This window comes from Rhynchophorus ferrugineus, unplaced genomic scaffold (genome assembly GCF_030347505.1).
Source record: "Rhynchophorus ferrugineus isolate W39M unplaced genomic scaffold, kcgeb_rfMv2 rfM1, whole genome shotgun sequence".
NCBI lineage: Eukaryota > Metazoa > Arthropoda > Insecta > Coleoptera > Curculionidae > Rhynchophorus > Rhynchophorus ferrugineus.
Window position 1 is genome coordinate 28,497,325 of NW_027472580.1, and position 20,836 is coordinate 28,518,160.

General features: G+C 30.3%; 1 protein-coding gene across 1 annotated transcript in view; it reads left to right on the forward strand.

The window, feature by feature from the left end:
- Positions 1 to 20,836, forward strand: part of LOC143206636 (monocarboxylate transporter 2) — a 441,132-nt gene that overhangs the window by 252,365 nt on the left and 167,931 nt on the right. The window contains exon 4 of the mRNA XM_076419251.1: positions 3,755 to 3,983. Within this exon, the coding sequence (XP_076275366.1) occupies positions 3,755 to 3,983 (229 nt within the window). The remainder of the gene's footprint in view (positions 1 to 3,754; positions 3,984 to 20,836) is intronic.

Below are 20,836 nucleotides of genomic sequence, written 5' to 3' on the forward strand. Positions count from 1 at the left end.
AGAGGATGAACATGAGGGCTCCTTAAATGATTTACACTCTATACTAACGGGGGATGACTCTATAACTTCAATTCCAGATGTTCCTATATGAATAAACGAGTGAAGGCAATATCTTATGCCCCTAAAAATTGTTTTGTTATACTGTCAGTAGGTCTCTTTATTTTAAACTCTTATTTTATCCCGCGATATTGCCACATCGATATTATAACATATTTTTGTCGAATATCTAAAAAATGTAACTTTAAAACCTTTTAATTTTACACATAATGATTTTCCAGATAGAATATTCCAGATAGAATAAGGTGTACTATATAATTTTGGGTAAACCCATAATAGATCTCTAAGAGATTATATTGATGGCACTAAACAAATATAGAGAAGGGAAAATACTGAAGAAGTAATTTTGATTTGTTCCAAAGTTCTTTGTATATTTATTCTTACAGATTATATATATATATATATATATATATATATATATATATATATATATATATATATATATATATATATCATTATCATTCGTTGAATTAATAAATTTACTTCAGAAATTAAATTATTTTTTATTTAAGTTTTATTGCTTAATTAAACGTGACGTCAGAACTGACACGTGCCGCATCTGCGTGACAAACTTCAGAACAAAATCAAAGAACCAGTCACATGTCTTCACAGCGAAATGTTTTTTACAGGTGCCTATAACGGAAATTTAAATTGACCAATCAAATTACTTGAATGGTCAATTATGACGCCCTCTGGATGTCCATATTCCCATATTGAGTTACATCTCTATTACTCTATGGTTATTACATGTAGTAAGAAAAAAAAAAGAAAATTTCTAATTTACTCTACTGCAAAGAATAATTTTTCCTGTAAAGTTTTGAGCTGTATGAACGCCATTTTTTTTTAATGTTTTTCACATCGGCCGTGGACTAAAACAGGAAAAAATGATTTTCAATAGAGTCGGCCAGGGATAAACGTTTAGACGTTATGGAGGAAAGTTGCTGCCAACTTTTCGAAACAACAAGGGAAATCAAAAGGGTGAAACAGGGTCTCGGAATAAGTTTTTTTGAATGTAAATGCTGGCACTCGTTTGTATCGGTGCTTGAATTTCATTTAGTTAGGAAATAATACTAAACGGAATAGTACAAGCGACAAACATTTGGAATACGGCTTCAGCAAAAACATTCTTTTATGGTTTGAAATACATTTAGTTATATAACATCATCTCCTTGAGCTTCAGTGCAATTATTTCAGTAATATTCTAATTTCCCACAACTAAAAAATAGAAAAAATCGAAAGAATGGAAATCGAAATATATATAAAATATTTCGAAATTTGAATTCTAGAATCTATTTTCTGTTAACCAAATGCTTTCTCTGAAATGTTTCATTCAAACTTAATAAATTAAATTGTCACACCATTACTTAGTTTTGTTTCATAGTACAAAATCATTATATACACAAATTACAGAAGAATTATCAAAGCCAAATCTCAAGTAACAATAATGGCTAGTTAAAATAATGCATTATTTTATATTTGGATTTTTCAGCCAGTAATTTTATTTTTATTTCGTTATTCTTTTTGTTTTTTGTTATATCGTTAATAAGTTTTGTAAAAATAATTGAAAATAATGAGTATTAGAAGTTCGTTTTAAATAACCTAATATTATTGGAGCAGAGAAAGATGTAGTAATTGGTGTATGTTTATGTTTTTTGTACGCCAATAAAATTGGACACAATTAGAAGAAAGATAAAGAAATAAATAAACAGGATTTAGTATGGAACTTGTAAAAAATATATCAGAATTAGTGATTTTATCTAAACTAAATTGGAAGCGCTATAAAAAAAACTATAATCAGAACTGGAAGTTTTCATTGTAGTCTATTCATAGGAGAAAGAGTCTATATAAACAATGTTGATAAAAATATTACATGTAAATGAAAGGATTTTTTATAATCAAGGATTTTGATCACTAAAAAGTGGACTATGAATTTGTTGAAACTGAATTTGGATATACAATCTAATAGGAATATTGCATTAAAATTAAATATAAATTAAATTATATATATATATATATATATATATATATATATATATATATATATATATATATATATAACGATATTAGTTGAAAGGTTGATCTCAAATGTTTAATTTGTCTCATCCAGTTTATATAAATAGTTTATATAAGTAGTTATCAAACAAAATTATAGCTATATAATTTTGTTAATGTTGTATATGTTAATTCTTGTATTGTTATATGTTAATGTTAATATTGATATAATCATGGTTGATAACGCACATAATGGCTAGAAAAACGTTAAAAATTCTTCGCAACAATAATTTAATACTTGAAAATAACTTCTTCTTGCATAAGTATTATGAAGCGAGTTAACTGTCATGTTATATAAATCTGTAATACCTAATAAAACCACAATATGACATAATACGTTCTTTAATGATGCAAATGATGCACCAACCTATAACAATTCCTTCATTCGCCTCAACAACGGACGCTGTTAATAACTGATGTCTCCCCATAGAATAAACCGTCTCAAAACTTGGCCCTTCCATGGTAGCTCGCGGTTTGTGGTAAATTACACACAGGATATTGTTCCCTAACTCCTATGCAGTCTCTGAAACAGCAATTGAGTCTCCCACAAATGAGCTTGCATTGTAAATATACGATTTCGTAATACTAATATTCTTTAGTTACAGTCTGTAATATATACCACACGGTGTAGGAAAATAACAAAATTTTAATCTCAATAAAATAATTTTAAAAAAATGTTGTGAAATATAATTTATTTTAACGTCATAGTACATCTAATGCATATATTATCGAAGGATTTAAACTATAAGTAATTAAACAGTCATAATAGTTTGTAGGTTAGGGTTGTGTTTTATTATTATCGCACTTTGCTGGAATTAGGGGCCTCCATTATCTGGTTCCTTTTTGAAGTAACTGATTCAAGACGCAACTGTCTGGCCTCGGCATTTTCAATCAAAGTAATATTAAGCAGATTTGAATTTTATCAAAATAAGCAAAGCGTTAAAACCGTTTGCCGGGTTATAACCTGTAGTTATTATAACTAATATTTTGAAGGATTTTGCAATCGATGAACGGAAAGCGTAACTACCGAACAAATTTCGTAGGCTGATTCTATTACATATCCGAACTTATCACAAAGCATTGTATCTCTTTTTAACCAGAATAAAATGAGAAGGAAAATATTGTCTGATTCTAAACATGTTGATGATCTTAGTTCACTGTTATTTTGAATAGACTATATATGTGTTTCTATCCTACTTTCTCTGTCTTTATATATACAATAACTTACTATTAATTATGCCACTTAGTAGTATCAAAGTCAATTATCAGGTGTTGGTAATCATTACACTACGATGAATATTATTTGTTGAAGTGCAATATAATAGTTATTAAGTATTTCAGATAACTATTAAATAGTATTTTACATAAGCCGAGTTCATCTGGTTCTTAGTTTTTTCATCATGATAATGCCACTTTTCCTAGGAGTTATATTCACCTGATTTATCACCGTGGGACAAGTTATTACCTGAACTTGAAAAATCACTGAGAAGATAGTTTTGAGTTAATAGAGAATACTAAAATATAAAAGCGATTTTAATTAAAGTTAAGGTGAATTACTTGGAAGGGGATGAAATTAATTTGGAAAAATTACAAAGTTTTCTTCATTACAAATTTATATCTTTGATTATTAAGTTTTGGTTTTCAGATGCCATCTAAAATGACCGGTAGTGGCAGTCAATGCCACATGGTGGAGCAACCAAGCTGGTCGAGTCCATCGGCCAGTCCTAGTCCACCGCCACCACCATTACCTCCTCCTGTGGCGGCGCGTTGGGCACGCACCGAACAGAACAGCGCCGAATCCTGCCCACATTGCAGGGGTAGGCTAGCATCTCTACCTACCCGAACCACGTCTTTAAGTAGTTACAGTTGTAAAGGTAAGCAATAATATATTGTTATATATTTATAATAATCTATAAATATGGATAACACTGTTCTGGTTTAATTGAAATTTGTTGTTTTTATATCGATATTTAATAAAGCTTTTCGAGTTCGGTATCCTCGATACTTTTTAGTTAGTGTGACTGGAAACATTGACATTTTGATTGTGGCCATATATGACAGTGATGGTTGAATAACAATATACACTAATATATACATCAAAAACATATAAATAAAATATAATAGGTATATTTATCTTGCTGTATTTTCTTTTATTTTATGTATAATTTTATTATATATTAAAATATAATATATATCAAAACATAACATAATATATATGTATACGAATGAGCCTATAGAGCAGACCCTTGATAGCGTAAACACAATACTGAAAACATTGTGACAATGTAAATATAAAATTCTTGTCAGGCCTATAAATTAATAATTTAATACATTGTACCGATTTTTCACAATAAAGTTTTAAATTAAAAAGACCCTTTATAGGCCATATAACTATTTTATAGGCCAACTATGTATAATCCCTGTATAAATATTTTGTTATAAATATATGGATTTAAGTTATGATATGTAAAATTGTTTAAAACTCAAAACCTCTAAATTTACTTTAAACACTATTTTATTTTAAGGAAAGATGAGGCGATACAAAACCGTAAGTATGGTTTAAATTATCGTCAAAACGTTAGAATTTTTGAGACCATCTCTATAAAACAAAGAAATATAAACTGCTAATAGCCTAAAGCTTCCAAGCCCAAACATTCAAAAGGACATGAATCTATTAATTGGTTAAAATATATGACATAAAAGGGTGAAAGTAAGGATAAAACTGGTATAATCACTTATGAGGCAACTTGTTGAATAGTAATACAAAACGACACCGAGGGCTTTCTAATAGATAACAGAAGATGAAACCCATATCACTCTTTACGTCATTCAGTCTTAAAACACATGGCTCTTGCACATGGCCGCGATTTCTTTTCCATAGGCAGTGCCGTGACAGTTGAATGATTTGAAAGCAAACATATTCCTGATTAATTTATTTTGTTTTTTGAATAAAACTTGTCTAAGCCGGCTTGGTTGGAGCCGTGGTAGAGGCGACAGCATGGTCCAGCTACTGTTGCGATAGTCGCGGGTTCGAATTCTGCCGGGGCATAGCCGTGAATTTTTATTTATGATTGTCCTGGGGCAAAAGTGTAAATCCCACAAGGAAAATGATCCCAGTCACGCCAGTAACCAGGCTGGGTATGACCGGATGTCTTTGGGAGGATTTCTAAGTTGGTCACTCGCCAGTCGATAGGTTTAATGCCGAGGACGGTGGTTCGGATCACAACTGTAGGTTCAGTCCAGATAAACCCCTAGTTGGTAAAACGAGACTATAAAATATATTTAAAAAAAACTCTTCGAAATTTATATACTAAACTAAAACTAATCCGGATTTACCAGCCAGACTACAATTTATAAAAATCAATGATTACAATTTATAAATCAATCAATACAATTTAGAAATAATATTATAGAGAAATGATAAATCATATTTAAAACTTATAATATTTTATTTAACCATGTATTTTCGTATATAAGGTAAGTAATAAGGGAGAAACATTAGACTTTCCTAAGGATAATAAAAAGGCTAAAATGTTACTTTCAACATGAACCATTTCCCCTGGCTTAAAATCTTCGAGAGCCCGCACAATATCAAAAATCATTTTGAAACCATCACCCGTTACGCCTACCCTCAATTGTACCGAGAAAACTAACGAACTAACGACGATGACGATAATAAAAACCCAACCAGCCGAAACTTTCCCCAGACTTTCCGACCGACTGAGAACAATTAATTTTTGTATTAAACCACCCTTTAGGCATCAATTATGGCGAATCTTTGAAACACTCGACGGTAAAGTGGTCGTAGTTTTACCAGAAGTGAAGATAGGCTCGTAGCTATAACGTAGTTAAGCTGAACGAGAAGATTGACGGTAGATGAATTTAGAGAACTGATGTCGTTATTTCATTTATAAAGGCTCTTGGAAATGTTTTAATTATTATAAAAAGTTAAAAAATTGTTAATTACAGTTTGAAGTTATATTCTTTTTTTTTTAATTCCATATTTCTGTTATCAGTTCAAAATCAATATCCATTGAACATTTTGAGTGAGATATTAATAAGTTCTGGATCCAATGTGATTGAGGTCGAAATCATCGTCAACATTAAGCCGGTGTTCTTTACATCGGTGTCAAAACATCGCAATGTTTTGACACATCGCAATGTTGCCGTATTAACTTTGACTTTTACTTTATTTTGGCTTTAATATATAACAACACTCTAATGTAAATAAAATATGAAACTAAACTTGTATAATAGATAATTTATTTTAACACTATAGTGCATCTAATGCATATATTATGGAAATATTTAAACTACAATTACTTATACAGCCAATAGTTTGTTGGTTAGATTTCTTTTAGTATATTTGCATTGAATTATTTTCCAAATCACCTATGGTATCCCAATCTGGAGATCTAATCCACCTAATTAGCAATTTTAAATCCAAGAAATATATTTTACTTCTAGTTCTCGTATCCTTGCTGTGTTTCTTTGTCACGTTATTTTAATATCCCTGAGCTTCTCCTTAGTTACTTTTGTTACTACCTCTGTATATTCTTCCTGATAAAATTATATTTCCATATCTGCCATTTGCCATATCTTCAAAACAATTATAATATTTTCTCAAGCCTTTACACAGTTGTCCTGTGTTAATCATATACTCACCTTTACTTGTTTCCACTCTCATCACTCTGTCTTGGTAGTCGTCAGAATTGCATCCCATGTCCAGAAGGTTTCATTAAGCCACTGTTACTTTCTGAGGCACTATTCAAATAAATTACATAAAAAACAATTAAACATTTCATTTTTATTTACCAAGTAACAATTTGGAATAATTCATGCTTTACTGTTGTATTTTGAAAACATTATTTATGTTATGCAAACCATTCCTTAATTACAGTCTTTGCCAATCCACCAGCCTGTGAATAAATTTCACCAGTGGGCTAGGGTATTATCCATAACAATAACTGATGGTTTCTCCTAGTTCTTTATCAGCATATTGTCAAATCAGATGAAGAACATCATGGATAATTCATATATTCATGTTTGTTGTCCTTATATTCTTTTTATTAGCATCTTGCCAAAGGTGGTCTAATGTTCCATTTTGAAATGTCTATATCTATACACAAATTAAAATAAGAAATGTTCCTTAATTTTATTATATGGTCTTAAAAATTGTATTGTAAAATTGTAAATTTAAAACCACTGTCTGGAAGTTCCGTCATACCTCTTTGTGGGTTACTTTTACATTATTTAAACTCCATGTTTTCTAACAGTGTATGAAGGGATGGCTTATATCCCTAAAAGAGCCGCATATCGATCCCTAGGTATTCTATGGATACCGTCCAGACTAACAGTTATCCCAGCATTATAATTGTATTAAATTTAATATAATTTTTATATAAAAAACTACTAGCTATTTTTATAAATTCCATAAATTTAATCTCAAATAGAACTAACATCAAGCTATGTAGGGGCTTTCTTTCAGGGAATCCAACATTATATTGTTTTTCTTTTTAAGAGATTTTAGTACTAATATTCAGTGCAGCTGCAAAACAATCAAAATATATCCAGTAAAAAATCCAGAAACTTAATACTTAATAGTATCAATACTTTACCTCTCCCCTGTTATCCCATTACCTATTCCTGTTCGAACTTGTCAATTGGAAACGTAATCTGTTACTAACTGACTATTTATTGTCTTCGGTATTTTCAATCATAGTAAATATAAAGTAGTTATCCACAGAAAATCTTAAACAGATTGAATATGATACAAAATAATACATAATTATAATGAATAAAAGCAAAATCAAAAGCATGGTGATAAATAAAAAATAATAAATCAAATTGAGTATATAAAAAATTAATTTCATTTAAATATACGGATATAAAAATGTAAAATAATGCATAAAAATTGAATTAAATCCAGTGTTGGAGAAACTATGAATTTATACATTGCTATAATTAACAAATTAATTAATAAAAATGAAATATTAAATAAAATTAAAACGGAAATGTATAGTTTACAGATACTTTCAGTTACGAGACTCTAACAGACCCTCTACAGAAACTCTAACTTTCCATTAACTGAGACGTAGGTATTGTCAAAGAGAGATGAAAGTAATCTACAAACAGCAGAAACGAAATACCTCAGCAGAGTCAGAAGTGTTACAAATATTGACAAGATGAGAAGTAAAGAAATAAGAGAAGACCCCAATATTGAACCAGTTCATGAATACATAGAAAGGAGACAATTCACTTGGTGGGGAGACAACTCACTTACGTGAATGGAGGACGCAAGACAGATAAAGAAATTATCTAAAATAAGGACAGTAAGCAGAAAAATCAGTGTACGACTTAAGTGAACTTGGGATGAATGTTTTAGATAAATAATTCAGGGAATAATTCTTTTGAGACACCTTGGACATTATAATTATAGATAACCTAGAAATTTTCACTTGTTAGAGGAATAACAGGGGTTGAAGAATAAAATCTTAGTATTTAAGTACAATAATGATTATTTTTTAACATCAGTAAACATAACTCAAACCAATTAGAACACTTTTATGTATCGTAATAGTATTGATTAATATAGAATATAAATCAATGTCTAATCGTTCAAGTTATGTAATTACATCGCATTAATTATGCCTTACATTTTTACATTAAACAACAAGTATTGCTCCATTTACAAGTATTGCTGGCTAAAAATTATTTTTATAATAATTTTTTTTGGAAAACATATTATAAGCATGTAATAATTCTAATATCATCTACTTGATATTCTTATCTGGTAGTTTAACTTATAGCAAACCCCAAAGTTCTACCCATCTCAAATTATCTCCCTCTTTTTCTCTATATATTAAACCATCCACTCGTCTTTCATTTGCCAGATGTAACTTTATGAAATTACATGATCCCATTTTCTGGGGAACAAAAGTCTAGACTCATTTCGTAATCTTAGCATCGTTCCGAAAGAAAAGAGGACGATGCAAGATAGCACAGTTATGGTAACAAGAGGATTTATCAAAAGCTGACGGGAGATTAATCTGTAAGATATACAAAGCTCGCCACCTTTTGTCTAGGTGATAGGGCTCTTTGGGACTGAAACCTTGCCAAAAGAATTGATAATAAGGTTAGTTTAGGAAGATTGTTTACATTGGATGTTTTTGATGAAACGGAGGTCCCTTGTATTGACAAACTTAATGTTAATTATCATGTCAGCGATTACTTATTTAACATGATTCTTATTAAATCAGGTAAATAACAAAATATGTTTTGAATGTACTCAAACAAAATACTGCATAAAGTAAATATGTTATGTCAAAAAGACCTCTAATTAGTCAATAGGTTACAAAATATTAAATGAAAAATGTGATACTGCCATTCCTGTTGTCAGAAAAATAGCAAAGAAGCAACCTGAATAGTTAACAGGCCAGTGACAATATAAATAATTGGACCCAAACCTGGAAAATAAATATTATACCTATAATCAAACCGTACAAACATCAATAACAATAAATAATACTATAATTCCATAAAGCAACAACCCTAAGTATATCGGAATGACTCTTGATACAAAACTCAGTTGGAAGGTATATTTTAAAAAGAAAATGAAAGAACTAGACTTGAAATTTAGGAAAATGTAGTTATGAAGCGGAAGAACATTACAAGAAAAGTAAAACCTATATGGACTACGGAATTTAATTTTGGAGGTGTTCCGCGAAAAGCAATATATAATAAAAGTTTTCCAGAAGAACAAAGTCCTTAAATAAAGCTGTAAGATCACAAAAGATGGAGTCACAAGAGATCCCTAGTTAGAAACTAAGCCAAGTAAGAAATATTCAAACATATTCAGAAAAATTCAATTCAATACTCATTATATTTGAAAAACACCGTTAATCTGTGGATTCCCAGTACAGTTCAAGATATAAGGCCGCCAAAGGCGGTCCTGACTCTTGATGCTGTGAATTAACATAGTCTACTGGAATATGGACAAAATCTTTTAGTTCAGAGTGAACGATCACCAAAAACGGGTTGTAATAGCTTAGTTTCTTAGCCGTAGACTAATGGAATGTGGAATCAACAAAACTTAGAAAACCATCCCATAGAGGAACACCATGGAAATTTGTGTAGAAGTACTACTTCAATATCTTCAAAGACAAACTGACGGACGAAGGTGCAATCTATACTCAACACAACTATAAACTAGATCCAGATGGTCCAGATGGAATTAATGTGTTCATTTACAATGATAGTGTTGTATTCATTATGCGTTGTTGTGATTCCCATTCAAAATTTTTCAAAAATGCAGCCTTTTCAGTAAATATACTTGCCAACCATCATTCTTTCGCTTTAGTTGGGTGTTTCCGAATTTCCGAATGTAATAGTTTGAGAAATACCTCTGTACCCTTTTTTACTCATATGCAACAATTCTGGTTCACTGATTTATTGTATAGAAATTTAACATTGTATTGTATTGTTACAGTATGTTAAAATTGTCAATAAGGAAACATGTACTTCAAAAACAAACCAACGTCAACTAGCAATAGCAACAATGAACAACTCATTATTCCATTTCATAAAGTTAATGGTTTTACACATGTGTTGCCTCTCATGCTATCAATACTTCCTATTCTTAAAATCGCCTACAACCATCATTAATTAAGGTTAAAATTAAGAAGTAAACTTCAATACTTTTTATTTTCTTTTAGATGTTTTCAATGGATTCCATGTTTTTTTGCATCCCAATATTTCTATTAATATTTAAGTAATTTAAAACATGATTTCTTTTTGACTGAAATAAATCTTCATTTTCGAATTGTTTTTGCTTTTAGCAAATGACTATCGTTGCAATTCATAAAACTGGTTTTAAAGTAATTTATTATGTGATATTCTGTATGGTAATTATGTATATTCATCTTCTGTTTTAGTCAGTTATGGATTAGCCATTTTTTGGACACTTTAAATATTGCCAGAATATTTCTTTATGGTATATAATACTTTATATACAGTATTATTAATCATGATGATTTATACGTCTAAAATATTAAAAATGGTGGGCATTTAAAGACCCCGCAAACCGACAACCACTTCAAAAGCGCTTTTTTATCGCCCACAACTTACACACACGCAATACACACATATTTAATTCTTCGGATAGGGGGTTATATCCAGAATCGGAGATAAACGTTCTCTGATTCTCTAATCCATCAATCATTTAAACACGTCAGGATTTACGACAGATGGAATTAAATTGAATGCGGCCCAGCGAATGAATCAATATCAGAAATTGGAAAAATACGATTCCCCATTCGTGACAACGATTTACCGATTCCTTCTAATTTCCAATGGGGTTTTCAAAAACAGCAATACTATTTTAAATTATCTTTAATTCGAAGTTAATGGTAATTTGTCATGTGGAATGGAATGATGAGAGTAAATTGTAAATTCAATTCAAACTCTGAAAATGTTAATGCAACACATGGACGTAACAAAGAAAACGCGTTTCTTTTTGTTCGAAATTGGCTTTATTTATCAACATAATTTCCATCAAGAACTACACAATTATTCCAGTGTGGCTCTAACATTTCAATACCACTTTTGTAGAACGATAATTATGCCTTATTTTATGCCTCAAAATAGGCCTGTCACCAGTTGGTGTCCACTCAGATAATGATCGTTTTGATTCCGGAGTGAAGTGATGGATCCATGTTTCATCCGTTGCCACGCACGATGCAAAAATTCTTGTTTGTTACGTTTAAACATGGCCAAACACTGCTCAGAATCATCAACACCTTCTTGTTTTTGGTCATCAGTGAGCAAATGCGGTACCCACTTTGAACAGAGTTTTCTCATAGTCAAAGGATTATGCAATATAAAACTAACGCGTTCTTTTGATGTGTTTACGATACTAGTTAACCCACGAAACTTCACTTTTTGATCATTCAAAACGATTTGGTGGATTTTGTTAATGTTTTCTTGTGTTACCACATGAATTGCACGTTCACTGCGTTCTGCACGACCGGTATCTCTAGGACCACGTTTGAAGTGAGCAAACCAAAATTTGATTGTTGTTTCTGATGAAGCGGGAGTCTTTATAACACTTTTCGAGACACTGCTTCGCTTGAACGGTATATTTTATCACCAAGAAGCAGTGTAAAATTAAAAAGAGAAATTGTTTTTGATCCATTATTTTGAAAATAACAGAAGTGGTGTCACTTTTGGCACAATAACAGTTCAATTGAAAACCCGGCTCTACCATAGTAAAACACATTTTTCGGCAAAATTAGTTTTTTTACTCAACATAATTCCCTTCAAGGGTGATACATTGATTATAGCGACCCTCCAACATTTCGATACCAATTTTATAGTACGATTTTTCGTTTTCTTCAAAATAGGCCTCAGTTTCGTCGATCACCTCTTCATTCGACGAAAATTTCTTCTCAGCGAGCATTCTTCTGAGATCTGAGATCGTTCTCTGAGATCTGAGAAATAGTCGTTAGGGTCCAGATCTGGAGAATATGGTGGATCAGGAAGCAATTCGATGCCCAATGCATGGATTTTTAACACGGTGCATTGGTGACTTGCGGCCGTTTTTCGGCGATTTCGTCCTTCAAACGGTCCAATAACGCTATGTAATAGTCGCTGTTGATGGTCCTTCCTTTGTCAAGATAGTCAATGAAAATTATTCCATGCGCATCCAAAAATACAGGCGCCATAATCTTGCCATTCCACGCTTTGGAGCGGGTTCATCGTATGCAATCCGCTCTGATGACTGTCGATTGAAATTTCATTTGAACTTCAGAATGAAATGATGGAGCCATGTTTCATCCATTATCACATGTCGACGCAAAAACTCGAGTTTATTACGCTTAATCATCTTTAAACACTGCTCCGAATCATCAACTCGTCGTTGTTTTTAGTCAAAAGTGAGGTCGCGAGGTACATACTTTGCATAGATCTTTTCTCATACCCAAATATTCTTGAATGATTTGTATACGTTCAGTTAATATCTTTAGAGTGTCTGCTATTTCATTCAGTTTCAATTTACGGTCATTAAAAATCATTTTGTGGATATGTTTAATATTTTCGTCGGTAACAACCTCTTTTGGGCGTCCACTGTCCACAGCGTTCACCGTCTTCGGTGCTCATTTCACCATCTCTAAACTTAGCACATCAATCCTTGACGGTTGATTTTCCTGAGGCAACGTTCAGAAACTCGGCATCAAGCCAAGTTTTTGCTTCAACAGTATTTTTCCGTCAAAAAGCAATATTTTATCAACACACAACACAACACAATTCCTTTTTATCCATTTTTTTTCACAATAATAAAAGTTGCTTCACTCAAGACGCTATAATTCACAAACTAATGATCCGACAGCTATCAAATTTATAAAAGCATCTTTTGAGTATTAGGGCTAACTAAAAAACATATGGATTTAATTGTAGTAGCGCCATCTATGTGTTAGACCGGGTACTTTTCAATTGAGCTGTTAACTCACAGACATACGAGTAGAATATTATGAAATTTTAACAGCTTTCTTTTTAAAGTTAGTACTAACTGAATTAGCGATGAATGCATAAAAACCAGTTCCATCTATATGGTACGCCAGGGGCTTTTCAGCTCATGTGTTATACAGTAGGTTCACTGTAGAAAAAACTAAATAACTAAATTTTTTTATGTGTAGTTAGTGGTAAATGCTCAAATGTCATCACTAACGTCACAAAAATTATCCGAAATTATATCATTTAACGCCGGGATATAATCTCCTTATCATGTAATCTATAAAAGAGCTTTAAACATGAGTAGTAACTATTTATAAGGATTCATATTTGGAAGCTGCGAGTTTAAATGACTCAATTTTAAGGATTTATACATTAGATTATGCTATGTCGAAACTGTATATAACAAAACTTCAATATATTTGATATTGTTGAAATGCTTTCTTACCTTGTTTTCAATAAAGCTGTTGAAATTCGAATAAAATAACACTATGAATGATCTTTTGATAGTTTTTGAAGTTATAAATCTGACCTGACACTTAACAAGGTAATTTTAACTCTAGACACTGCATTTGCCCAAAATGCTACAATATGCTAGTACTGATCCATGACAGTTGGTATGCTTATATAAAACCTCTAATTTTATAAAACTACCTTCGTCTGTAAACTAGAAAGACGTTCCCTAGCAAAACAAAACAAGTAGTGGTCGGCTATAAAATATACCTCGAAAGTAATTAGATTAAAGTAGAAAATAAGGAGAGAGAAATGACATATAAAAAACTAAATAGGAACTTACGTAAACTTTACTTTGAGTAATTATTCACCAGGCTTGAGCAATAGATAGTACTTCACTGCAAAAAATTATAATAATATCAATTCACTCTAGGGAAAATGACAATTTGAAATTAATTTAAGAAATTGTATATAGGAATATATTGATTTCCGGTAAATAATACTGTGCAGTATTAAGTATTGCAGCAGCTAATTAATTATTTTGATAAATTTTAAAATTGAGTTGACCTCCATATTACATAGCAAATTTTATATATGTAAATTAATGATCCAAATATTTAGTTATTGATATTCGATAATTTGTATATAGCGATCATATTATTGCGACATCATATCCTTAGTGAATTGAATATATGGAAATTATTATTATCGTAATTAGAGACTATTTGCCAACTAGGGCTATTCTGGATCGCACTTATTGTTTGATTAAGTTTAAGATCTGAGTGTCTAAAAGTTTTTCCATGTTTGTTTGCCATATAATAAAAGCATGGATGGACTGGATATATTAAAAAATAACCAGTGGGATAAAATAATATAAGATTGGAGAATATTAATTTTCCTAGAATTTATTCTACGAAAAACCGAATATTCGTTCGGTCCGAAGTTTCTAATCGAAAATAAATTATTTTAAAAAAAAAAAGAAATTCTTCGAGGAGTTCTTCGAAAATTGTGTGGTGCTTATGATAATGAGTACTTAGACTGAAGACAAGTGTCATAATTAATTTGTTAGTTTTAGTTCTGGAAATTTTGATGTTAAAGATGAACCTTGTACTGGCCGACTAACGATGAAATATTCGATGAAATTGACGTTTAAACAGGTTATAAAACAGTTTGGAAATATTTACTTATAAGACTGAATCAGGCGATTTTTTTTTAAATTTACCAATATTGATCAATAAGAAAAGCATTGTATTCTATCCTAAGAATGCGAGATCACATATATATTTAGTGATCGTCATAAAATTAGAAAGATTAACTGGGAAATTTTGAGTCATCCACCGCTTAGTTTAGACCGTATAACATTTGTTCCCTTTTCTGCAAAGCTCTCCTAATATTGTATGTTATCTTCAAAAAAGGACTGTGAAAATTGTTTTGTCAAGTTTTCGTATCTAGAAATCTCTAGAAATTTCTATAATGATATTTATAGAAAGTATCAAAAAGTTTTCGTAATTATTTTTACCAAAATACAATGCAAATAACTTTTATTTTCCAACAATCAATAATAATTCAATAACTTGAAATTATTCGTCTGTTACCTAACACTAAAAAAAATAGAATAAAAAAATAGAGATATTCAGCCGTTTTAATACTGCGCAAAAGCGTTCCAAACCGGATATAAATCAGGAAGTTGACGTAACAACCGGGTTTTATCAAGGACTAATGGAAGATTAATGTATAAACTATGTACCGTTACCTTTGCCGAGAGAGATTTCCGACGTAAGACATAATTTGTGAGGTAGATTTGTGGAATAAAATTTCTCGATTTTTATATTTTGCTTGTACTTACTTCCGTAACCAATTCCGATTAATGCGAACGAAAGATGCGAACTTTAAAAAGAATTATCAATTAATATATTATAATCATATTTCCTGGAATAATTTAATAATCTATATAACTCATTAAAATTCTCATGTAATTCAAAATTATTAATACATTACATACATTCCATTAAAAGTGTTTTATAAGACATATTCAATATTGGGAAAGCACTAGAATGTCAGAACAAATAAAACGATCAAAACTTGGTAATTATCACACGGAAAAATGTGTAGTATAAACATCCTTAGTTCCTGTTACCGACAGTGACCCATTTCCACTAAAATATGTCCAGTACTTAACCAAGTTGGTTCCAAAACTACCATACATAAAAATCAAAGAAGGAATATTTGTCGAAACCAATATTCGAAAACTAATGAATGGCGCAAAGTTTACAAAATGTTCAACGCCTAGTGAAGCAGCAGCATCGACATCGCTTCAAAGTGTTGTTCCCAACTTTCTCGGTAATCACAAATCACCAGATTACAAGAATGTAATCGACAATTTACATTTGTTTTTTAAAATACATTTTCTGTGTTCACATCCCGATTTTCTTAGGCGACTCTCAAAACTTAGGTGACACGGGTGAAGAGAGAGCGGGTACTCTAAGATATAGCGAAAATCGTAAGACGATATCAAGGATTTCGGGACGAAGACATGATGAGTGATTATTGTTGGAACCTAACGCGTGAAACTGATCTCAGGTTCTATGAAATATTTTAAACAAAAGAATTGAACCGACTTCAAACAATAAATAAGATACTCACTAAAAATTAAAAAAATAATCAAACTTAGATTTTTAACGCATAAAAAAACCTTTTAAAATAAAATATGTACCTAATAATCGTTGTAATAACTAAATAAAAACAAACAAAAACCTTATTTAACCTATCTACTACGCGTATTTTATATTCTACTATATACACACTATATAGATCAATACCAATCTAAACTTATTTATTTATAATATTATTTTAACTACTACCAACTGACTACTTTGAAGTCGATGGCGATCCCAAACAGATATATTAATTTAAATTTGCTTTGTAGTTAATTTATTTTTTGTATATGTCACAAAATTATATTATTATTTTTGTATTGTTTGGGCTCGGCATAATATTGTAGGTAGTAGTTAAATAATTAGTTAATATTGTAAATAAATAAATAGGTTTAGGTAGCTAAAAGCTTTAATCACTACACCATAGAAGCAGGTGTCTACAATATTTCTACGAGGTCTTATATGCTATAGTTAGTACTTTAAGGGCAAGCTGAATGGCTTTTACACTGAACGAGTTCCGATTTTCCGTCACATCATCTCAGCAATAACATCCAAATATCTGATTATTTTAGATAAAAAAATATGTAAACTTGTACGTGCCTTTAAAATTTGAGCCTTTCCCTCGATCACCCCTCTCCTACTTCCTAAAGATCCTGTTCCAATGGGACTACCTCGTAATTGCACTCTTTCGAATAAAAAAATTATTTTGAAAGTCGGTCTACAATTAACAGATAATTCGGCGAGCATGTATTATATATACATATATATATATATATATATATATATATATATATATATATATATATATATATGTATATATATATATATATATATATATATATATATATATGTATATATATACATATATATACACATATATAATACATATATATATATATATATATATATATATATATATACATATATATATATATATATATATATATATATATATATATGTATATATATATATATATATATATATATATATATACACCTGCTTCTATGGTGTAGTGATTAAAGCTTTTAGCTACCTAAACCTATTTATTTATTTACAATATTATATATACAGTCGAACATAGAACCTCCTTTTTTTTCAACTTCGGTTCATCTCTGATTTATTCTTTATATCAATAAATAGTGTTAATGGTCAAAAATAGTAAAATAAGGAATGTGTTGAATTTTTCGAAAACTAGAACTAGTTTTAAAAATCGAGCTGCTTATTTGGATTCAGCCCTTCAATTGTACTTCACCATTCGCCAATTCAATTCACCAATTGCCTTCTTCATAATAAAATATAGAATCGCCGTAATATATTTTCATTGGTGGGACTTTTAAACTTTTAAACTCGTAATTAATTAAAAACACTTTTCTTTAATTGTTCAAGTGGAATATTACAGAATACTGTGAATTTTGTATATCAATAACATAGCTTATAATAATGATGTAGTGCATTTAAAAAACCACACTTGGTTTACTTCGTTCTGGTTAACCTATAAGGATTCTTAATGGTAAGAATATTAATAAAATCAAGACGATTCTGATTGATAGGGTAAATGTGAGACCAACTTTTTTTTTTATTTGAAAGAACTAAATAAATACAATTTATCAATCATCGTATTCACCTGACGTGGAGCCGTATAGCTTATTCTTATTTCTGAAAATAAAAAAGGGAAGGGAAATTAGTAGTTGAAAGTGGTTCGTCAACATGCAAGTAATACTTTTTAATAATCGTAGCAATGATATTTATTATTCATTCTTCTATATGTAAATTCAAATTGAATAAAAAAGTCAGGGGATTTTTATCCCCAAAAAAATATTTTAATTTTAATCAGTCATTACCTAAACCAAGCCCGCGATTTTCCAAAGAATAATTGGAACGTCTAAAGTCATTTGATAAGCTTAGCATCACTGTAGGTGAAATACGATCAAGGAGAGATGGGAGCGCTATAGTAACAAGCGGATTTATCAAAAGCTGACGGGGGATTAATCTGCAAAATACGCAGAATTCGTTACCTTTCGTTTGGCCGAGAGCCTAGGGACCGACCCTTACGATCGGGAAGAGAAAAGGATCTCCTTTTTTTTCTCTCGAAACATTGTTTAGCAATGTCAGTCTGGAACAATTGTCGGTTTTAGTTGGATACCGGGATAATTCCGGATGATTTTGCCGAGATACGTGTGGTGGAACTAAGAACGTGATCTGACTATTTCGGAGGTTTGTTGTTAAAGAAAGGGATGTATTATTTGTGATACTTGTTGGTGGCTTGACAGCGCAACTAACACAAGACTTAATCCTTGCTCTTAATCTTGGGCTTTTACAAAGTTATACCATACTTATAATCATCTGTTTCAAAAAAAATTAAAATATCTATTGAGTCTCCTGAAATATAAATTGATCTATCGATCTTATTATTTGAGCTTTATCATTTTCAATTTAACTAGTTTTACTTTATTAATTATCATTCGATAAAGTAAACTAGATAGAAATAAATTGTTTAAAGAAATTAAATATAAAATAAGGTCTTTTAATTTTTAGAAATTAGATGTTCATTGTATGAGATAAGTTAAACTCTTTAGATAGAAATTTGTACATTATTATAGCTTTTATCGAAAACATTTTAGTCATCAAATCTTAAGACCCATCCTGTGCAATCTATAGTATTAACTCAAAGTTGTAAAATCTGAGTCGATTTTACAGTGCAGTAACTAATAGGCTAGACGACTATAATAAACAATCACAAAAATATTGATTTATAATAATAATACACGAGAGATATTATTAAAAATACATTTTTTTAATTAAAAGTGGGATTACCAGAAATAGAAACACAAAATTTCAAAATTCGCCATATTAGACCAACACCAATCAGAAGCGATACAACACATTGACATTAATATTGTTGACAGGGCTATAAAATATACATAATTGATAGTAATTATAACACAAATATTTAAATTATATACATTTAATAATAGATGTCAGTTTGATTTACTTGAGACAGTTCACTGAAAAAAAAGTGTATGCGATATTGTATCAAATTAGGTAATGATATTTGGGAAAATGGGTTTATTTGAATAACATCTTTGCAAAACTGTAAACTCATACAATTGCTAGACTACTGCAAGTACTATTGCAAGTACTACAAAATCTGTAATTAGACATGCTTTAATATGTTAGGTTCTCTTATGAAATATTAACCTAGATATCCGCTTAGTTTCTTTTAATTTACGCGACTTCAGTAACTATATTATATCGTCTATAAGTAACTATTGTTTGAAAGATCCTTCAAAACTTATGTTTGTCATAGCATACCCATATCGGCGAGTAAAAATTTGATAAAATCAAATTATTCAATCAAATATATATATATATATATATATATATATATATATATATATATATATATATATATATATATCAGTAACCCTTAACCAGATGAGATATAAACCAGAAAACTCACGTATTTGAGGTACAAGAAGATGTTAGATATTAGCTTTTTGTAATCTAACCAAGTCTTGAATTTCATTAATATATTTCTTTGTATATTAAGAATATATGGCAGCTCAGTAGTGAACACTAGTAAATATTCAGTGACTTTAATTAGAAGCCCATTTTCATCTATCTGGTTGGCATTCGAATCTTCTAGAAATATATGACTGACTTCATGCACAACAAAATTATTAGGGACTCATATACACAATAAAAAAAACAAATGAAGGCTGATCTCAAATGTTATCAATACTGTTATTTGCTTCGATATTACGTTCATTATACTTTAAACATAATTTTCAAACATTTTTCTATTTTGAAATGAAAATACACAATTTGTTAACACAAAATTATTAAAATAATGTATAAATAAGTTCTGTGTTTATACATATCGTCGGGTGCGACCAAAACAACTACGTCAGATCCATATTTGGAGTATTCTTATTGGACTTTCATTTAAAAATTACATAATATTTCAAAAATAATTTTTTATTTCAGGTATATTTTTTGCAAAAATAACTTTTATCACGGCTAATGTAAATACGTAGAATTGTGAGTAGTTTTTCAAAAATGTTTAAGGAATGACGAAGCAGCAGCACGGGCATCGTTTCAAAATGTTATTCAC